This window comes from Coturnix japonica, chromosome 5 (genome assembly GCF_054131305.1).
Source record: "Coturnix japonica strain WE chromosome 5, WE-NBRP24, whole genome shotgun sequence".
Lineage (NCBI taxonomy): Eukaryota > Metazoa > Chordata > Aves > Galliformes > Phasianidae > Coturnix > Coturnix japonica.
Genome location: NC_140667.1, coordinates 33,380,854 through 33,403,114, shown reverse-complemented (window position 1 = coordinate 33,403,114; position 22,261 = coordinate 33,380,854). Strand labels below are relative to the sequence as shown.

Below are 22,261 nucleotides of genomic sequence, written 5' to 3'. Positions count from 1 at the left end.
CTACTGTTAGTACAATCAGCACTGTTAGTACACTGATGGTGATTCTGTGGTGCTGGGTGTGCTAGCAGTAGTTAATCACCTTTCAAAGGGCTACTGCTGCCATTTATCATAACTTGCTGCTGCTCATTACATGCACATAGGAAGCTGGGTAGTTTTCTGCTCTTATAGTGCATAAAAGCAGAGTGTGGAGGTGGCTGGTAACCGCTAAAGGTGGAACAGCGTGGCTGCAAATACGGGAGAAGTAGAGAGAAGTGTTCACTCTGTGGTGGACTTTGCTTTTCACACACTTTTTTTTTTCACGCACTCTTCACTTTTCATTGGGCTGTATCAGCCTACATTTCAAGGTGACTTTCTTTATTTTGAGGCTCCTAGTAAGAAATTGAAAAGTATTTTTAAAATCTTTTCCAAATGAGTTCAAGAAGCCAGCGTTGTCACATCCTGAGAGAGAGCAGTGAAAATAATATCAGGGATTATTTTAAAGTTGCTATTCAGTGATGCTTTTAAAGAAGTAGAAGGGAGTATCTGGCAGCACCGTTACAAAACGTATTTGTCAGTAACTAGTTTTCAAAATGGGTTCAGCATATGCATGATTTAGGATGTGGATACATTTTTCTGGTAATAAAAAACCCAATCTATGGGCATTAGTGTTTTCTGTTCTCTTAAGCCAGGAGAGCATTCCCAAATTTTTGTATGCCGTCCAGATGTTATTTCAAGGTCTGTAAACTGTTTACTGCTATTCACGACATTGACTAACAAGACTTCTAAGGAAATCTTTCATCTATTGAATTGAACAATCAGAAGGTGGTATTTAGAGATGGTGAATATATGAGAGAGTAAAGTAAAAGATATTTCAGGCATTACCAAGAGTGACTTTGATTATTTAGTACCAGTCCTCTTTGACACAGTAAATCATTTGCTTTTACAACGTAAGAAAAAGTTCATACTTGTGCTGAAGTGCATCTGGTGATTAAAAGCTGCATATGGTGAGGACTGACAGTGAAACAGGCACATGAAAAATATTGACATGAACACTGTGCCTTTTCCTTGAAAGCACAGCATTGTTTCCAGACAAGCTTCTGCAGTCTTTTATGTGCCATGATATGCAGCCTCACTTTGCAAGATTGATCGCAAACTAAAATATAACTAAATTTTAAAGAAAAAAATAGTGGGTTCACAATGTTGTACTGCATTATTGCAGAGAAGTAATAGAGCTACTTTGCAAACATTCTCAGTGAAATGGTGCATTCTAAAGTTAATAATTTGTTTGTTTGTGCAAAAATGGTGGATATTGAAACTAATCTTTCTGAGCAGGTCAGAAAAATGAAAGTAGTCATAACTGCACGATGCTGCATTTTGTGCAGTACTGTATCAGTATCACAACAAGTGGGGTGTGCATCCAGTGTCAGATAATAGTACCAAATAATTGGTGTTTCTTTAGTTTTCCCTGGATTTATAAATTGCATCTAATTAAATTGCTTTTAGCATTACTCATGGGTAAGCGTTAAAATCAATCAGTGGCATAATCATCTTCTGGTGACAATGAGTCACAGCCCCTATTAGTCATTTAGCATGAAGTATGGCTAACATTGCCACAGCAGCAGCAGCTGGTCCTGTGAGCTGTGGAAACTCATGAGTGAGTAGAAGTGGTTTTGCAAAGTCATTGAATGTGGGAACAGCAAAACTCGTTAAGTGTCAGTCCCAAATAGTATTTAAATGGTGTTTTAATGAGTCAACCTTGACAGGAGTTCCAAATGTATGTTTTCTATGAATATTATTGAAATGGTATTTTTATTGTTTGACTTGTTAAAGGTAATTTTAATGATGTTTAGAGACTATTAGTTACAATCCTCTATTATTAATACAGGCCTTCTCCAAATATGTGGCAACTTTTCTTCTTCCCCTTTTGTTTCACTCCATTTTGGTGAAATAAAATGGAAACTCCTCAGACACTGGTTTTGTGGTGCTGTTTTCTTTATCTGTAAGAGTTAAGTGATTAGTGAGAAAGATGTTATTTAGTTACATTCTTATATTCTAAAATCAACTTGTAAAACAAGGCAGTAGTATGACAATCAGTAAAACCTGTGTAAAAACTTTCCTACTCTGTAAAGAGATGAAATAAGCCAATTAATGGGTGTGTGTTGCTATGCAGAGGGGCACTGAGCTCCTGATGATGGAAGATGCCTTCCATTTTGGCTCTACCCTGAGTCACCTCTGACTTGGTCAACATTGAGGTGTCAGGAGTTATTCACTTATTTCACAAAACAAACAAAAATTACAGAAAAGACTGGAATTCAGAGCCCTAGCATGTAAAACAGAACTCCTTTCAGGTTTTGGGCTTGTTTGTATGTTTTTTAAGATGAAATATGTTAGTTCTAATTGATGATACATTACACCTTGTTCTTTTGTGAAGTATGTACTCACTAGAGATAAGGTGCATTTCCGCCATAGATTTGTTAATGTGTAGTAACAAGTGTAAGATAAACTTCTAGTGGAAAAGGTCTCGTTTGATATGACCTAGTGAGACTGGAAAAGTTCAGCTTGACATCAGCCTGATGGCTCACAAGTACAGACTCCTTTGTTTGTCACGAATTTGCTTTAGGCTGCTTCACTTGTAACAACAAAAAAATGTGCTTGGTGTTGCATAGTGGAGAGAAAATTCCCAAATGGGAGAGCACTCAGTATTCTTTGTGTGCTATTTTTGTTTAGTAAATAATTGTATAACTCCAGTAAGTCAAAATTAGATACAGAACAGAAAAGCAGTTTTTCTTGTAGAGATAGGGGTAGGAATTTGAAATACTATTTTTTAGACCTATTTTAAAAGTTTGTTTTGTCTGTAAAGGCATCCTTGTGATTTAGGTGGTGCTAAAGTGCCCTTTCACAGACCATCATGATAAAACTGACAGGCTGAGAGGGCAGCTCTACCCATATGAAGTTTGGAAAGTCATTTGTGATGTACATCCCTTACAGGTTTGCCAGATGTTTTTGGTTGTTTATTCGTTTGAAGTTCTGTCACTCCCATATGTAGTTTGTGGGTTCTTTTTTTCCTCTTTTTTGTTGTTGTTGTTGAGTGCAGCCGCAATTAAATGGGGGTAAGTTTTGCTGTCAACTATAAGCTGCCTTTTTTTTGTTGATTTAAACCACGCAAAGCACAAGGTCTTAGTGAGTTATTGGTTTGAGCTGATGCAGTTATTTTGCTCATTAAATGAAATTTTGTTAAGTTTTACAGTGGCAACAATCATGTGATTCCCATTAACTTGTTGCCTTCTGAAGGCAGAGGATGTGGCAGCAGTGCAATGCCAGTGCTGTAGTTCCCTACTCTGCAGGTAGACTTCAGTGTAGTGGGATCTTCAGCACTCCTGATTTCCTTTTTGGGATGGGAAGTACAGAGATAGCAGGGGTATGTGCTGTATTTTTCAGGGAGATGTCATGTTACAGCACAATGCTTAGAGCTATTTCTGACTTTTAAGGCTATCTGTTTTTTGTTGGTGCTTGGTTTGAATTTTTCTAGTTTATTTTTGCAGTGCTAAAGAGTTTCAACAACTCTTCCTGGTTGCTCTTTGTAAGATGGAAATTATGGTCTCTTCATGGGTGTTACGGAGATGAACTAAACTTGTTTCCTCATTTTGAGAACCTTCATGGTAACAAATGCTGGAGAGGAATATTAGGTCAGCTAAATGTCTGTCCTTTGTAGATATTCCTTTATTTCTGTTGGATCCTCCTGAATTGAACATCTTGTTTGATGGAATCACTCTGTGGAATTAACGTGCCAGGGCTGTTGTGGTCTGCCCTGGGCAGTCAGTGCCCCTTTTCCTCATGTATTGCAAGCCAGTAGCATCATCACTGTGAATATACCTACAAGCACAAGGATCTGGTCAGCTACTGATCTTATTCCTCCTCTCTAGCTCTTCAGCCTAGAAATATTTTCCGTCCTTGACTTCAGCCGTGCTGTTTACAGTAGTGCGCTTCTCTGACTGTTACCAGTTATCCAGAATTCAATCAGGTGTTTACAAAACATTGTACGTGAAGCACCATCTTAGTTATTTCTCCTCAGAGTTGCTTTCCAGGATCTGATTCCTCACTTTTTAGGTATGACTTGATATATTACCTAAACTGAGTTAAAGAAAGAAAAGCATTTGTGTGTTTTCAAAGTGTATTTTGTTTAAATGATCTTGTGCCTCTAGTCCAGACAGCGTGTGCAGACGATGTGCAGTTAGGACTGAGCACAAGTGCTGGCAGGCAGCTGAGCTTGGTTTTCTGCCACAAGTCACATGTCTGGGACCAGGAGTCTGAAGCCAAAGGCTTTGTCAGGCGGTGAGGACTCTGTCAACTGAATACAGCAGTCACTTGAATTGGCTAACACACTGTAATGCTGGAAGCAGCGGTGTTAACTGTTGGGTTGGAAGGGTGAAGTTGCTTGGATTTTTATTTAATCTCAACAGTAGTCTTTAAACTACCAGTGTTGTTGCTGCTGTAGGCAAAGCTTTTGGATGTGCTTAAAATATGAAAAGTGGTTACAGAAATGAATTTACAGTGACTGTTTTTTACTTCCTGTGTATCTTTATAGGCTGGCAAGCTACAAGAGAGCTGAGTCACTTCATTTGTGTTTAAGGAGCTTCCTGCTGTGGCTGTATGAGAGCTGTGTATTCTTATGGATGCTCCTGTTTGTGAAGGATGGGGGAAAGACTGAGGCATAAGCGTTGGTGGATGCAGTTGTGCTGATACAGTGCCATACATTTTCCCAGCCTTTCTTGACATCTTGTCAGTATGATGGCAATGTTTTGAAAATGTTTACTTTGAACTTTAAAGCTACCTATTTGCTTATGTTAGGCATTATTTTCTAGTATGAAAGAATGAAAACTGTTACAAAACAGTAACAAACAGTAACAAAACAGAGTTACTCTTTTCAACTTCGAAGATGCAGCAGCAATTTATTTATTTGCTGTGCTAATTTCACTTTTTCTGCTATATGTTAATACTTTTAGTTCATATATGGCATTAGGAAATACTGCTTTTCCAAAAAAGTGGTCATGTTCTGGAATGGGCTGCCCAGGGAGGTGGTGGAGTCACTGGCTCTGGAGGTGTTCAAGGAATGTTTGGATGTTGTGTTTCAGGATGTGGTTTGGTGAGAACTATTGGGGATGGCTGGATGGTTGGACTGGATGATCTTGTAGGTCTTTTCCAGCCTTGGGGATTCTGTGGTTCTGTACAGCCTGTATGAAACCAACATGGTGAAATCAGTTTTGACACTGAGATACTTCAAGATTAGAAGTGATGTGCTTGCTTTTTTTTTTTTTTTCTTTCCTTAGCAGGAGTTGAGGCCTGCGATAATTAAAGGTTATTGTTCTTTTCTCTTAGATCTGCAAAGCGTCATCAGTTGGAACCTGTAGTTACAGCTGTGTCAATTGCTGTCCAATCCAGTCCTGTCCATTTGGTGTAATAATTATGCCCTCAACTTCTCTGCTGCTGAGCGTTCACCAGTCTTATTATTCTTCCAGTGCTTTCTAGAGGTGAATCCAGCATGTGGCCACTGTCATTCAGATACTCCTGAATGGCTTGCTTTGCTACCTATCAGAGGACACTTCTGTTCTGAGCATAGTTTTAGATGGAACATCACTACAGTCTACTTAATTGATGGACCTAATCTTCAGTAGCAAATATTTAACAGATCTCATTCTACTATGCTAACCTGCCTAAGGAAGCCAGGATCCTTAAGGAAGGATTTATCTTGGACTTAAACCTTGATGTACATGGCTTGTCTGACTCTCTGGTTTCTGCTGGTGTTAAGTGTATTTTCTTACCCTATTCTGCATTAAACAAATAATCAAACAAACCCCCTATAATGCTGATCATTGGAAAATTCTCAGGACCTGAATGCTAGAACTGCTTCCATATGGGTGGTGCTCTTTGTTATGCTGCCTTTGCATTTCAGTAGCAGTGTGTCTGTCTGTGCTGAAGATCTGATTGAGGAAAAACTGCTCTTGGAACCTGCTAGGACATTTTGATGCATAGAGACCAACGACTGGGTCTTCAGGGGGTTGAGTGCCAGTAACCAGAAGTTTACAGAGCTGCAGAATGGGGAGGCACTCTTAATTTGTATGAACGTGACAGTTTTGCATCCCTTTTATTTCCTTACTTGCTGGTGCTCTCTTTTTCCCCCTTCCAGCCCTTTCTCTTGGGCCATTCACACAGGCATATTGTCACCCCTTAGGCATGTAGGGCAGATTATCATACTTGGAACCATTAGAAACCTACGTAGTAGCTTAATGCAGATTTTGGGATTAGAGGGTGATCACTATAAAGCTCACCAAAGTACTTAAATTTGTAACACTTATCCACACCATACCTACATTGTAGTGACTGAAGTTGTTCAAAATGTGACAGCTGTGTAATGTTATGCTGTAATTATTTTATCCACATGTTTGAGATTATTGTAGTTCGAGCAACTAGGGTGTGTTCCCTGTTGTGCTTTTTGGACTAACACCACTTAGGTTTTGTGCCAGTGGCAGCTGGTACGTCCCTGGATAGCAGGAACTTCAGGAGCTTGGATTTCAGCAGGCAAAAAAATATATCTGAAGTATCTGCATAGGAAGTGCATGAGCCCAGTGTGAGAAAACATTCTTGGTCCAGTGGAACACTTGTATGTTTTCCCCAGAAAATAAACACAGCACTATTTTTACTATAGAATATTGAAATTTGCTTCCTCCCTCCCATATGAGAATATTTTACAAGATAGTCACTCTGTTTAAAACTCTTTAGTAGTCTCCTGGTTTGTCTAGTCAGGTTACAAACTTATTCTCACTGTACTGAGCTGCTTCTCTTGATTCTACATTATCTTCCAAGCTTAGGCAAAATGTCTTGGTAGTACATATATCTTTATTACAGAACCAAGTTCAAAGCAGATGGAGTTCTTCTGCAACCTTCAGTAAGACTAGTAGTACTTGGCACGTAGGTTATATATCCTCCACTTGTGCTGAATATTATTGCTCTGAGTAAAGCAAAGCAGGGCATCTTCCTTACCTTGTCATTTTGCATGAATGTGCAGAATGGCAATTTAGGTAGCATCTGTGGACCTAATGAGTGCAGTGCAGTTCATTCTTTCAGTTTCTCTTGGAGAAGCTGGAATAAAATAACCTTCTGTAGAGCCTTTCTCTTAAAAGCAGAAGATGCTGGTGACAGCACTACATGGGTATTAAGTAATGTGCTTTAAAAATATGTGGGGAACTAGAATATGAAAATCCAATGCAAAGATGTGATACATTAAACAAATCACAGTTCTCAAAACTGCCGAGATACTGAGATAAGATTGTGTAATGTGGGGTGATGAGTTTGCATTCTCATCTGTGTCTGTCGTTCAACTAGATGTTAGGTTTTCAAGAATGGATGGAGTCTGTTCACTCTGTTCTTTGCTTAGTGCAGTGAAATATTATTCTGTGATGAGACCCCTCATGTGCTATAGCATGACAAATATTAATATCATGCATGCCACAGGCAGTAGATTAGGAGGAGGTGCTTAGCAGGTTGTGAGGAATTTTTCTGGATGGATGCAGATAATGTAGTAAGGAGAAAAAGGCTCTGAGCTAGCTATGAGTGAGGCTCAGACTTAATCTAACACGCCTAGTGTCACAAGACTGTAATAAGTTCAGGAGGAAGAAAGCAACATCTAGAACTTAAGAGTATGTGTACGTGTGTTTGTATTCCTGCTGGCTTACTTATGTAGTGTCAATGAAAGTCAGTCAATGATATTTGTCCTCAAGAAGCTCACAGTAGTTTGCTTGGTTTAATTTAGCATAGGAACACATTATTAATCATAATCTGCACAATCAAAATTAATGTTTAAATTAAAGGAAATAATTTGTATTTTGATATGCTTTCTGTCTTATCTCTTGAGAACCCAAAAAGTGAAAGACTACTTCAGGTGGTTCAGACAAATATACGTGAAGATGTATTTCGGGAATGCATCCAAATGTAACTTGATAATAATGTTTTCATAGAACTAAATAAAGTCAGTAGCTGACTAGAAAAGCTGTTATATATGAGTGTTGAAGAACCTTGTATGCTTCTCTTTGTAGCATTGTAGGTTATAAGCGTTAAAGACGTGTGCTGCACAGAGCAAAGTGTAGCAATGTGTTAGTCTGGAACAATGTTAAAGAGCAGTGAACAGATATCTGTGAGATCCTGTCTAGGAAAATTATATCTGAGATGTTGTGTGCTGCATTGGTCAAATCCTTGTTTTATCTGAGAATGCAGGTGATAACTTCAATTTATTTTGAAAGCTGTTAGTGTTGCTGTCATCTTTTGGGCTTGAAAAGCTTTTAATATGTTGCCAGCTATGACTTCCTTTTAAATATATATATATATATACATATATATATAGTAGTTGCATATTATAGGTTCTTAAGGCAGTCTTTAGAAAACAGTAATAAAACTACTCATGATAGTCTTAATGGTCAAAGTGTTAGTCCCAGCACTGATGAAGCATGGTTCTGTCTGTTTGACCCATCTCAGAAATACTTCAGACTTCTGCACATGTTTTATTCTCCAGTGTGGCTTTAGGAATAGTAACTTCATTTGTTTTACTGTACTGTGTAGAACTTGAACCAACTTGTTTGAGTTGAGAGAAATGTGAGGGGAGAGAAGATGACACAGCTCTACATTTCCTGTGCTAAGGAAGTGAGAAGAAACGTGAATTTGTTGTCTCGGAGTCTTAAAATGTCTGGTTTGATTTTTGCTATGTTCCCAGTAACATCTTTTGTTACTTTTAAATTCACAAGAGCTGTAATAAAGCCTTTGTTTTGTTTTTTCTTCTTCTTTGTTTGCCTCTTCCATGACTGAAACTTCATGAACCATCCTGGTTATCAGGTTTTTTTTAGAAAGGATTTCTCCATTGCACATAAAGTAGATGATTTGATAGAATTGTTTACACTTGGTTCAGAGCATTGCATTGGAGTGGAACTGCTAAAAGGAACACCAAGTACACAGAGTTCAGAGGCTGAAGTAGCTTGCAGGAGTTTTCTTGTGAAAGCTCATGTTAAAATTAGATCGGTTACTATTTTCAGAAGGGATAATTTTTTTTTGGAACACGAAGTTCATAGCGTTACTGCTGCTCTTACAGGATTTTCATGTGCATTACTGTAGTCTTCAGATTTTGTCTTACGTCAGTAAGCTTTTTATATTTCCAGAACCAATTAATTTCCACAGGTGAGTATAAGACAAAGTTATCCTTTCTTCCTGATTCCCTATGATACAACGTAGTACTTTTATTGGAAGACTGGAAAGCATTCTTTGCTTTAACAGCAAGAGGAGAGTGTTGTTGTTTGCCTTCTAAGTCAAAAAGTAGGACTCCTGACTACCTAGCTGGATATTTTGTCAAAAAGTAATTAAAGACAAAAAGACAAACAAACCAACCAAGAAACAATTTTTTTTTTTTTTTGTCAGTAATCAGTGTTTTTACAAGAAAAACATCACTGCCACGTATGTACTGACAAATAATTCAGTATAAATGGTAGTCACTTGGTGATTTGGTGTTTTTGCTATGTCATCTGAGTTCTCCTGGACAACTGTTTTGAGGACAGAAATTGAGTTCTTTCAAACTTTTCAGTTCCCATTTTCAATAAACTCAAGTTGGTATTTGTGCGGTGTCTTTTTATAAACTGTTGAATCATAAGTCTTTAAATGTTACATGGGCAGGGTGTGATAGGACTAGCAGGAATGGTTTTAAAATAAAAGAGGGGACATTTAGGTTAGATATTGTGTGGAGAGGCACTGGGACATGTTGCCAAGAGAAGTTGTGGATGCCCCACGCTTGGGGCCCTGAGCAGCTTCATCTGTGCGTTGCAAACCTGTTCACAGTAGGACATTGGAAGTGAATGAGCTTTAAGTTCCTTTCTAACCCAAACAGTTCTGTGACGCATTATATTAATGTATCCAATACATAAACCATGTTATTCTAAGTGTTAAATGTGAGGTTTATGTTTATCAAAGGCTTCACTTATTCACATCACTAAGGATCACTGGGCTTTGGATTTGTCGCACATTATTATTTAATCACTTCATGTAGCATGGCTGGCTCTTCAAGGAAACGATCAGCATATTGCTTTCCTAGAATTTAGTGCCCTTATGTGTGAGTCACTCACTGTATGTACCAGGTGGTGTACTGAGTGACCTCTGGGTTGATGTACAGAATGATTAGTCAATGAGTACTTCTGTTTTTCAGACCAAATACATGCTGCCATTTTGCTCTCTGGATTTAGACAAGATTTAGGATTCCTTTTCTAGACCAATGTATTAATGAAAAAGTTGCTGTATTTGTTCTTTTCCTACATCTTGGTATGAGGTATCCAGTTATTATGGCTGGTATCACAATATGTGGCCTCTTCAGTTGATTCCCTATCATCACCTTTGAAGTATTTTATTTCTGTAGTTGATCTACCATTATGTTATGTCATTGCTATTGCTAAGTGGTAACATGATGTTGGAAAACCATTTATCTTAAGTTATAGCTGTAGTGTTGGTTGGGAGAGAAGAGGGAGAAGGTGCGAAAGGGTAAGAAAGGAAGTGGGAATGCTAAGAACATGAAGAAGGGTCAGTCAAGGCATTAAATTGTATGACGTACCTGAGATCTGTAGTCCTTATTATTGAATGTAATATTTCATGGTTAATTAGCTATCTGTCATTGTGAACCCCAAAGGTGTGTTGAGGAAAAGATAAATTGATTGGCGAAACGAGATTAAAATCCAAAAATGACTTTCCAAGACTATATATTTTTCCTAAGATATGCAAGACTTCAACATTATTATTCTGTGTTCTGTGTTTCCCACTCTCTTGTGGCATATTTTTAGGCTGCTGATTTGAATTTTGGGGTGTCTGTGGGATACCTGCATTTTAGTTAAATGTTTTGGACCATCTGTAAACTAATCCATCAATTCACAATACCATGGAAAGCATCAATCGTTCAATGTGAAGATGTATGAAATCTCTTAGTGTAGAGGAACTTGCACAGTGTACTAATTAATCTTTTTTTTTTTTTTTCCTTCAGATGTCCTCCTCGAACTTTTTTACCAGCACTGTGCAAAATTTTTCTTGATGAAAGTGCACCAGACAATGTATTAGAAGTAACAGCTCGTGCCATCACCTACTATCTGGATGTATCAGCAGAATGCACCCGTAGGATTGTCGGAGTCGATGGAGCTATCAAGGCACTTTGTAATCGTTTAGTAGTTGTTGAGCTTAACAACAGAACCAGCAGAGATTTGGCTGAGCAGTGTGTGAAGGTATGTTTTCTGTAGAATCTTGTTGAAGAGTGATCTGGGAAATTTGCTATTCCAGGACAGTTTGTTTGTATTCAAAAATCCTGTATATCATCAAAAACAAAAAAAATGAAAGAAAGGCACTCACAGTTTGTTCAAGTTTACATGCCAGCTGAGCTTTTCAGCTTTATTGTCAGTCTGAAAAAGGAATATATCTTCACAAGAAGATCACAAAAATACTAGAATGAAGTTTTCCTGCTTGTCTAAGATGATTAGCATGCTGGGGGCTAATTTTATGCACAAAAAAAAAATGGAATGGTACAGATAATTTACCTACTGTTTAAAAAAAAAAAATTATTAGCTGTCTCTTCCTTAGCGTGGGGCGTAGCTCCAGTGCAGCCTTGTGAAGTTGTCAGAAGAATTTACAGGTGCCTCGAAATCTTTTCCGTGTTGTGTAACTTGTAATGTGATAGCACATAGGCAGTAGTAATCAAGGACTGAAACTAAGAATTCAGGCGTACTTTCCTATTTATGAAAGAGTATCACTGAGGTAACAGGAAATGTGGAAGTTTCAGAGCTCTCATTTGTGTGTTACCTGAAACTTCATAATCTCTCAGAAAAAGATGCTTTTATATAGCCTTTCTTATGAACTCCTCTTAAAGAGGGGAAAATTTAAAACAAACAAAACTAATGTAGGGTGGATTTTCTTGTATTTGGTCCTGCATCTTAAAAGAAAATCGTTAGTGTACTGGAGATTTTGACTCCTTATGGATTTTGAAGAAACGTTTTTTTTATGCTGTTTTCTCTACTTAAGTTCTGTAGGAATATGCAGACAGCTAACTGTACTTTTATGTACTATAATTCTGTTTCATTTCATTGTAGGTGTTAGAATTAATCTGTACCCGTGAGTCAGGGGCTGTGTTTGAAGCTGGAGGATTGAATTGCGTCCTGACATTTATTCGTGACAGCGGACACCTTGTTCATAAAGATACTTTACATTCTGCTATGGCTGTAGTATCCAGGCTGTGTGGCAAAATGGAACCTCAGGATTCTTCATTGGAGATCTGTGTGGAATCACTGTCTAGTTTGTTAAAACATGAAGACCATCAGGTAATGTAACTGTTGGCTCAATAGATTGTGAATTTAACATTCATTATGTTTAATAAATGAATGGCTTTGTATTTTTATACAGTCTTCATAACAAGGTGTTTACATAGTAGTGGTTATATTTGGATATTGTGGTAGTTTTCTTTTACACTTGTGATGACAAGAGAATATAAATACTGCTTAGTGTTTAACTGCAAGTGCTATTGTGTGAATATGATCTAATCCTGCCCCTGACAATCTATTTAGAAATGTCCTGGTGACTTTTTCTTGGAAATAGCATCTGAAGTAGTTGTTGTTCTGTATCTGTGCTTCAGTCAGTATTACACTGAGTATAAATAAAAGATATAAGTTTAGTTTGTTTTTTCTGTTACCAGACAAAGGGAAACAACAAAAAAAATCCACAACACGTGTTAACATCTTGTACTGGAAGCCACTTAAATGGTACTACTATAGAACCAACATCACTTTTTTACAACAGTTTTATAAACTTGAGGTGGTGTAAAATCTAGGAAATAATTTCTGTAGTTTTCCCACAATTAGCATCCTTTTGTGTATGTTACACCAATGCCTTACAATAACTATTTAGTCAAGTCTTTGCTGCTGGGTTTCTTGTTAGTGCCATTCTTAGGCCCAGTTTCTACCCCACTTTTGTCCCTATACCTGTCTTCACTCCATCCCAACTCCCTCTTTTTGTTTAGTTAGACTCCCAGATATGACATGCTAAGTCTTTTTGACATTGATCTACACTTCTGTTGTATTTTCAGATCTTTAACCAACTTGTCAGATGGCTGTAGCAAAAGAACAAGCTACTTTTGTTTTTTAGACATCATGTAACTTTATTAATCACTGATCATCTGAGGCAAGCTAATTCTGAATTTTACATCATAAGTCTGTGGTCTTTGTTTGTTTTGCAATTTAAAATGTTTGAAAAAAAGCAATTTCTGGGATTGTTGGAGATCTGAGCAAAAATTCCAACTTTCATAAACTTTCTCTTTTAGTATTTAATGCTTAAAGATAAGTTTGCTTAAGCTCAGAGTGCTCAATTTGATAGTAAGAGAATGTGAGAACTGTATGTTTTCTGTGAAAGAAGCTTCAGGATTTATGTCCAATGTTGCCCAGTAACTTCCTGTATCATTTTCCTTTTTTACCTTCTTGGTCACTTTGTGATCAAGTGTGGGTAGCCAGTGAGTAATTTCACTTGATTAGAAGAGTTTAGACCAGATGAACAAGGCCCCAAGAGCAGCTTATGTATGTTTGCTTTTCTACTTCACACGTGGTTTGTGAGAAAAGGTATAAGTATCTTCCACAGTACAATTGCTTTGTTAACTGATGCCCATCATGCAGCACTAAATAAGCTGAACCTTGCTTGTGTATTTCTGACTGAGCAGTTCCAGTGAAATTGATAAATTATGTTTACATTATGATTTATATAAAGATTGATGAATTGTTATTTCTCTTGCTGTCAAAGAATGGCAGTGAAATGTCAGAGAACATGTCTAGTCACCATTGTAAGATAAAGAAAGAGTACTAAAAGAGTACTTATAAATCAGAATGTTTGGCATGCAGGGACCGTGCCAGCAAGTGCTGTATTTAGTCATGAGAATCTTTGTTTTTTCGAGTCCTTGCAAACTTAGTGAAAATTTATGATTTTTAACTTAACAAAGTCGGTCTAAATGGCTAATAATTCCATTATCTTACTCTGTGTATTGATGAGCAACTGTTTTTAAGGCCTCTATATGTGATAATCATTTTGAAAATAGGCTGCACTAGAAATTGATGTCACTTTTGGGACTAAGAATTGTATTAAGTTAGATATTAAGTTAGAGTTGATGATGAATAGATATCGTTGTGTTTTTTGGTTTTGTTTTGTTTTGTTTTGCTTGTTTTTAATTAAACTTGAGAATCTGGTTTGCTGCCTTACGTTTAGGAAGGCAAACATGCCAGAGGCAGCTCAAATTGATGTGCCTATGAAAGTCTGTGATATGATGAGTAGAGACATTTCTGTTGTAATGTGCAGTATAAATGAGAGACATTCAGGGCGACCCCCCTGCTGTTTTCAACACAAGCATGAAAAGAAGTTGTATCCTTTTCCTGGGCAGTTGACCAGAAGTCTTTTTTGCTGGGCTGTTAAGAGGATCATCAGTGAGCCTTAATTCCGCAGTGTCTCTGCAGATTGCATTTTTATTTTTTAAACTTTAGCGAGAAACCTGAATTCCAGGTTTTATGTGTGTATATATATGTCTGTGTGTATTTTATCTATATTATTTTTTAAATTATATGTATATATTATTTTTAAATGTTATTTATTATTTATAAATAATAATAATAATAATTATTTTTTTTTTTCAAAAAAACTTGACGTATCTCTGGCAGATGGACAATCTAAATGTTTTAAATCACTTCTGCCAATTAGTCCTTTTTTGTATGCTTGGGACAATTACAAAATTTATTTTACTGAAGAGAAGCATGTGGACATTTAAATACAACTTCAGCTATTGAATACTGAGTAAATTTAATACTTTGGCAGTTCTGAATTGGTATCTCAGCTAATGGCACGTTGCATTGCATTTCTATTAAAGGAAAGCAGCAGTTTAATGTAACGTACTATTAGGGTTATGAAATTATAACTTAGTAGTGTATCTTATAGATATATAAAATTCAAGTATTTTTAGAATTGTCCTTGTGCCTTGAAAGAATGAATTTGAAATCCAGAAAATGTTTGAAAGTTCAAGTAAAAACTCAGTGCGCCCTTATTTTTTTTTATTTTTTTCCCTTTTGCAGCTTTATTAGAAAATCACTTCAACAATTTCTATCATCAAAACAACCAAAATGTTTTGCACTCAGTGCCTAAATGCCAAACTCCAGGTTGATTGGTTGCTTTGAACTATGTTATCAGAGTAGACAATTACTATTGGGGATTATAAGTAGTTGTATCTCTTGTAAGAGTAACATGTGTAACTATGTGGGGGCTTAAAAACTTTAACAATTATTTAATAACCAAATTTTCTAATTAAATGTTGCTGTATATTTGTTCTGTCTTTGTATCTATAGTTAAGGAGATACAATACTGAATTTTACACAATTTCCCAAAATCATTATAAGAGAGAAAGGGGTAAGAAAACAACAGTACAGTCCTTTAGTGAGTGTTTCAGAACATCGTTGTGTTCCAACTTTGAACTGTCTCTACTCATTAAATATGGAGGGAGCTTGGGGAAATGAGCTTTTTTTCCAGGCATTATCCTTTTAGCACCTTAAGTGACATGCAGATTATTTATTTTTACACTTATACTTCTTTCTTAGGTTTCTGATGGAGCTCTGCGATGTTTTGCTTCATTAGCTGACAGATTCACACGTCGTGGAGTTGACCCGGCTCCATTAGCTAAGCATGGATTAACTGAGGAGTTGTTATCTCGCATGGCAGCTGCTGGTGGGACAGCATCAGGACCATCTTCAGCTTGCAAACCTGGCCGAACTAGCACTGGAGCACCAACTACAGCTGCAGACTCTAAATTAAGTAATCAGGTGTCAACTATTGTAAGCCTGTTGTCAACCCTGTGTAGAGGCTCTCCAGTAGTAACACATGTAAGAAATCATTTTACACTACAGCTTCTTATTCTCTTAGGGTTTTTTCCAGTATGTATTTTAGTATATGGAAGACTTGTGTTGCTGTTTTATATATATGTTTATAGGCTATGAAAAATATATGCATATATATGTATACATATATATACATACATAGGTTATTTATCAAGAGGAGGAAAAAAAACTGAAACATTTCATATGGAAATGAAACCCAATTTTGATAGTATTTTCTAAAGCCCTGTATATTTTTTATTGTTCAGACTTTTAATTATTTCCAGGATCTCCTAAGATCTGAACTTCCAGATTCTATAGAAAGTGCGTTGCAGGGTGATGAGAGATGTGTACTGGATACCATGCGGTTAGTAGATCTTCTTTTGGTGCTACTGTTCGAAGGGAGAAAAGCCCTGCCAAAATCCAGTGCTGGATCTACAGGCAGAATTCCAGGATTGCGAAGACTGGATAGTTCTGGTGAACGTTCTCATCGGCAGCTGATAGACTGCATCCGCAGTAAGGATACCGATGCATTAATAGATGCTATTGACACGGGAGGTAAGCAAGAACAGTCTGGAAAGGAAGTAAGATATTTTATTTATCTTTCTGTTTTTATTATGTATGGTGTTGTAATACGTAGGTGGTACCTTGAAATTTCATATACAAGTTGACTTTGTTAAATGCACATTTCCTGTTACTAATAACTCCAATGCCACTTTTTCCTTTTTTTCTGGATTACTGTTAACAGTATAAATATCTTTATTGGAGATGTTTAATGTTTTTCCAGACCTACCATTTGCTTAAGGAACATTGCTGATCTTTTAATACTTTATATTTCAATTAGTTTTCATTGTGTCTTTCAGCTTTTGAAGTAAATTTTATGGATGACGTAGGACAAACTCTTTTAAACTGGGCCTCAGCTTTTGGAACTCAGGAAATGGTAAATAGATTTCAGATAATCTTAAAAGTTTAGGTTATTTTTATAAAGCAAGACATGAAAAAATTTGTTTGCTTTTTCTTGTTTTATAGGTAGAATTTCTCTGTGAAAGGGGTGCTGATGTTAACAGAGGGCAGAGGTCATCCTCATTACATTATGCAGCATGTTTTGGAAGACCTCAGGTAGCAAAGGTGAGATTTAAACTGATGCTGTTAGGGAGCTTTATATACCGAGTTTTTGCTTTGTTCTATATATAGGTTCTTTGATGCAGTACGTTCAATGTGTGTTCTGTCACCTAGTTTCTTGTTCTTTACCATGTTCATTGCATTCTGAAGTTTTGGTTACAGTAAGTCAGTAATATGAATAAAAGTAGTTTTTTATCAGTTTTACAGATATAATCACATTCTATTCTAACTTTGCATACAAGCATGAGAAAAATGTTGGAAGAATGTGTGGAAAAATACATTTATATCTTTGGAAGAAGGAATCTTAATATTGTTTATTATTTGATAATATATGTTCTCAGACTCTCTTGCGACATGGTGCAAACCCTGATTTAAGAGATGAAGATGGGAAAACTCCTTTAGACAAAGCTCGTGAAAGGGGTCACAGTGAAGTAGTAGCTATTCTCCAATCTCCAGGTGAGGGCAGATTCTAATTCCTTACCCTTTTAACTCAGTTACAAGAATTTGTGCTCGATATAAAATAATTTCAAGAAAAAATATTGTTTTGTGATCAGCCTTGCAAATTACATGTAAAAATTTTAACATTTCACATGTTCTTGAGAGTTGGGTGACTACAGAAGAAACTCAGTGGATGTAGGCAATGCCAGTGGTACTGGTCTATGGCTGTTGAATAGTAGTATACTGGCATTTTACAATGTGATTAGAATGTGTCAGTCTTGGTAGCTTCTCTGGCATCCTTTCTATGTGTAAACTGTACTTTACCTGCTTGTGAGTCTCTTATAGCATAGTCTTATAGTCATAGATAGTTGTTTGTTAGTATTTATCTAAATTATTTTGAGCTACTCTAATGAGTGATTTTTGGTGGTACTTTATCTCATAATTTTCATTATGAAGTCTTGACATATAAATTTTACTTTTTATAAACATGTATTACTGTTCAGGCATCCATATGTTAATAAAGAAAACTTTTTACTTTTATATGAAGGGTGTTTTTTATTTGTTTATTTTCCAGGGGATTGGATGTGTCCTGTTAACAAAGGCGATGAGAAGAAAAAGAAAGATGCAAACAAGGATGAGGAAGAATGTAATGAACCCAAAGGAGATCCAGAAATGGCACCTATATACTTGAAAAGATTATTGCCTGTATTTGCACAAACATTTCAACAAACTATGTTGCCTTCAATAAGGTAATTGGCAGGATTGTCAATTTCTCTGCGTATATTGTCACTTTTTAATAATCTCTGATAAAGTTGCGAAGGTGGATTAGTTTTTTATTTTTTTTTAATAAAAATTATCACAACTGGAAGGTGAAGTCATGCAAGTGACATTTTAACACATTTTTGTTCAAATAGAAGTGATGGTTTGAAAAAAATTTAGAGTTCTGTTTTTACTTAGTATTTTAAATAGCTTTCTTCCTTGCTGGGGAAGTGGTGTCTTGGAAGGAATATGATTAGTCAAAAGGCATACTATTGACTGCAGGTATCATTATGACAGAATATTTTGTGTTCTTATAGTAACTTGCACTATGGATACTCTATTTAGTTTCAGCTGCTGTAATGGAAGTACTCTTTTAGGAGAGGAAAACCAATGAAGTGGTACATACATAGAGGAACTCTGACTGGAAAAAGTTACTGCAGAAGGCTTCTTCATAGCTTAAGTGTACATCAACTGGGAAAAATGCTTGTTGCTGAGAGAATTAAAGCAATCTAATTCGATAAAGCAATACTGTGGGTGGCATAGTGATGTTTGTGATAAATTGTGTCTCACCATAATGTCTCAGCCTTTTACACTGTGTACGTAAAATTTGCTTTATCTCTTACTTGCGATCCCATTCTATAGGTACTTTCAGGGATTAAGTACTTTGGGGCAGCTTAAATTAGGCCATTTCAAATAAAGGGAAAAAGAAGCTATATTAAGCATCTTTGTGTAATTAATTGCTGTTGAAGACTGTAGCTTTCCGTATTTTAGAGCTTTCTTTTTGAATGTGGTTAATCTTTTGTTTAAAAGTCACTTGGAATAAAAATTCATCTTTAACCATAGACAAGTAATTGGCTTCTGAATTTATTTTGCTTTCTAACATGGGAAATGGAATGGTCTAATAGTAATTTTAGACTTGAGAACTCTAGGGATCTTAACCAAAATGCTGAAAGCGTGTGACAGGCTGAAGACTGAAATAGATACCTAAGTGTCAGATGGTGTACGCAGAAATGAATTGCCATCACTGAGAGTGGTTAAAAGCAGAATGTGAAATTGACTTGACTGCAGAAGGGTGGAAAAGACTAAAGTATGTTAGAGTGTCATAGTATTGTAGGATCAAGAAGATCAGTAGGTGGATTATTCCTGGAGTTAATCTGGGACTTAATGATCTGTTCCAGAACTGGAACTCATTTCAGAAAACTGTTTCAGTGAACTTGCATAAATGTAGTGCAAAAGCAATTTTATCTTGAATGTTTTTGTTGCCTTGAGTTCTGCTTCCTTTATCTTTGTAAGAAATCTTTTTCCTGTCATCTGTTTTAAAGGAAAGCAAGTCTTGCTCTCATTAGAAAAATGATACACTTTTGTTCTGAGGCGCTGCTGAAGGAGGTTTGTGACTCTGATGCTGGCCACAATCTGCCCACAATACTGGTTGAGATAACAGCTACAGTTCTTGATCAAGAGGTAGGAAGAAGTAACATTTCTCAAAACCATTAAAAAAATCAACAATAAAAAAAAGAATTATGCTTATCAATTCCTCATGCTTAATAATAGTGAATGTTAAAGTGTTTACAGCATTCATCTATAACTGGGATTATCGTGTCAAGATATTAAGTAAAGAGTTCTCACTTATTTTTTCCTTTTCATTTCAATTTATTACAGGATGATGATGATGGCCATTTGCTAGCCTTGCAAATCATAAGGGATTTGGTGGATAAAGGTGGTGATCTTTTTCTAGACCAACTGGCTAGACTTGGTGTAATCAGTAAAGTGTCAACTCTGGCGGGACCTTCATCTGATGATGAGAATGAAGAGGAGTCTAAACCTGAGAAAGTAAGTGTGGAAATGCTATATTTATTTGTTCCTGTAAAACCAGAACTTCTAATACGGTACTGTGAAAATGTCCAGTGGAAGGCAGCTAGATAGGTTACTAAATTAATGCTTATTGTATGCCCATTTTTGAATTGTTTTGTTACTGTTGTTGCTCTTGTTTTGTAGTTTAGTTTCCTCTACTGAGCATTCGTATTTGTACATAGTTATGATAAGTGGACACTGATATTTGCTGTGCATCTATTTCAGTGTGCATATATCAAGTAACTGTAGGATGTCTTTGTATGGAATATATTAAAAGTGTAAAAATGAAAATAATTTTCCACATGATAAATAGCTTAAATGCATGTTGAAGTTGTTTGCTGATTTCCAGTGGTCATTTATAGACAGCTCAGATACTTGTATTATTCATTTAATTAAAATTTGTAGTTATGCCTTAAGTTTTGCTGCCATCTGCACATGTTTTTAGACAACTGGTTTAGGTGGCCCTGCATATAAGCCAGGAGTTTACGCAAGATGTCCGTCAGAGGTCTCTTCCTGCCTTGAGCATTCTGTTGTCATAAAGTGGGTTTTGAAGAGAGGTAGATGCCCCAGTCAGTAGACTGCTGTTATTGAGTTGATGGGCATCTGAAAAGGGACTTTTTCAAAGTAGTTCTGTTAATGAAGGCTTTCAAAGGTGTATTTTACAGGCAGGAGGGCTTAGTTTGTTTTGTACTTAAATCTTTTTCTAAAGATTTGTATTCTGTGTTTTGTTTTTCAGTAGTGTTTTTTGTTTGTGTGTTTTGTATTTAAATACTTTTTTGTTTTAATACAGGAGGATGAACCACAGGAGGATGCTAAAGAGCTGCAGCAGGGTAAACCATATCACTGGAGAGACTGGTCAATCATTAGGGGAAGGGACTGCCTGTACATATGGAGTGATGCTGCAGCTCTGGAACTCTCTAATGGTAGTAATGGATGGTTCAGATTTATCTTGGATGGGAAACTGGCCACAATGTATTCCAGTGGAAGCCCTGAGGGAGGATCTGATAGTTCAGGTAGTTTTTCCACAGTTCAAATCTTAAGTTTTGAGATCATGTTATTTGTTTATATAATTTGATTGGAGTTATTTTGTTTTGCAGGAATTGGATTACTAAATAGTAAAGGATGTAAACAGGTGGAAGGTGGTCAGTTAATTGTGATGCTTTTCATGAGATAGCATGTGACCGTAACTTGACTTCCTTGTTGATTTGTGTAAACATCTTGCCAGTGAAAGTGTATTAACTTTGTTTTGTTTTGTTTCTTCTCCACGCATACTTAATTTTTCACTCCAGTCATTAAAAGCACTTTGTAGTGGCTGTCCCAAGAAAAGCAAGTTGAAATGGCAATCTGTTGTTTGCTTCTTGCTAGCAGAATGAAGTTGCATGTGTTTGGAGACATGGAAAGTTTCTCATCAAGACTGGGAAACAAATTACAGTATTTTAATTGTTGGAGAGACGATAAGGGGATGGACCTTATATACTGGCAGTGTACAGAGTTTTGTTAAATGTTCTGTACAGAATATACAACTCATTATGGATATAAAAACAATCCCTTTTTGTTTCATCTTTTTTGCAGCAGTTCATACATTTATGAGCCAATAGATATAAAATGTTTTATGACATTAAGTTTCCAACAAGCCATTGAGTGAAATAACAGAACATGTTATATTATGATTCAGGATAGAAGTGCCAATGTCATTATCCCTCAGTTTTTAGGTGTGAGCACAAGTTGAGGTATGGTGCGTTTCTAGATTATAACACAACTGGAAACCACTTCTGAACTTTTTTCTACAAATTGTGTTCTCTAATTCTTTAAGCAAGGAAAACAGTTTCTGTGTTGATATACTGGTTTGTCATACAACGTAATTCTAAGAAAATCCATGAGGTTCATTTCTTAATCATCATATCCCCTGGATGCCACTTCTGCTTGCTTCCTTCCAACTAGTGGAATGGGATGGAATTCTCCTGTTTCTATAGAAGAGCAATTGAGTGGGAGTGAAGAAAACTTTGTTAATTGAAGTTATATGATTGTTAATTGAAGTTTATATGCCTGTTCCTCTCAGTCTTTTTTAATTTTTTTTTTTTTAAATTATTGAGTAGATCCCAAGTTTTTGAATAAGATCTCTAGCATGGTTATTATGGAAGAGAGTTAGCTCAGCTGCAGTTAAA

At 36.4% G+C, this 22,261-nt stretch overlaps 1 protein-coding gene across 8 annotated transcripts in view; it reads left to right on the top strand.

Annotated features, from left to right (window-relative positions):
* Positions 1-22,261, top strand: part of HECTD1 (HECT domain E3 ubiquitin protein ligase 1) — a 54,442-nt gene that overhangs the window by 4,387 nt on the left and 27,794 nt on the right. For 6 of the 8 annotated variants that reach the window (XM_085549061.1, XM_085549064.1, XM_015864925.3 and 3 more), the window contains 11 exons: positions 11,036-11,270; positions 12,129-12,356; positions 15,654-15,935; positions 16,196-16,484; positions 16,790-16,866; positions 16,956-17,054; positions 17,390-17,504; positions 18,061-18,235; positions 19,568-19,706; positions 19,905-20,075; positions 20,887-21,109. In XM_085549061.1, the coding sequence (XP_085405187.1) occupies positions 11,036-11,270; positions 12,129-12,356; positions 15,654-15,935; positions 16,196-16,484; positions 16,790-16,866; positions 16,956-17,054; positions 17,390-17,504; positions 18,061-18,235; positions 19,568-19,706; positions 19,905-20,075; positions 20,887-21,109 (2,033 nt within the window). The remainder of the gene's footprint in view (positions 1-11,035; positions 11,271-12,128; positions 12,357-15,653; positions 15,936-16,195; positions 16,485-16,789; positions 16,867-16,955; positions 17,055-17,389; positions 17,505-18,060; positions 18,236-19,567; positions 19,707-19,904; positions 20,076-20,886; positions 21,110-22,261) is intronic. The other 2 variants (XM_015864927.3, XM_015864922.3) reach the window with 1 other exon arrangement.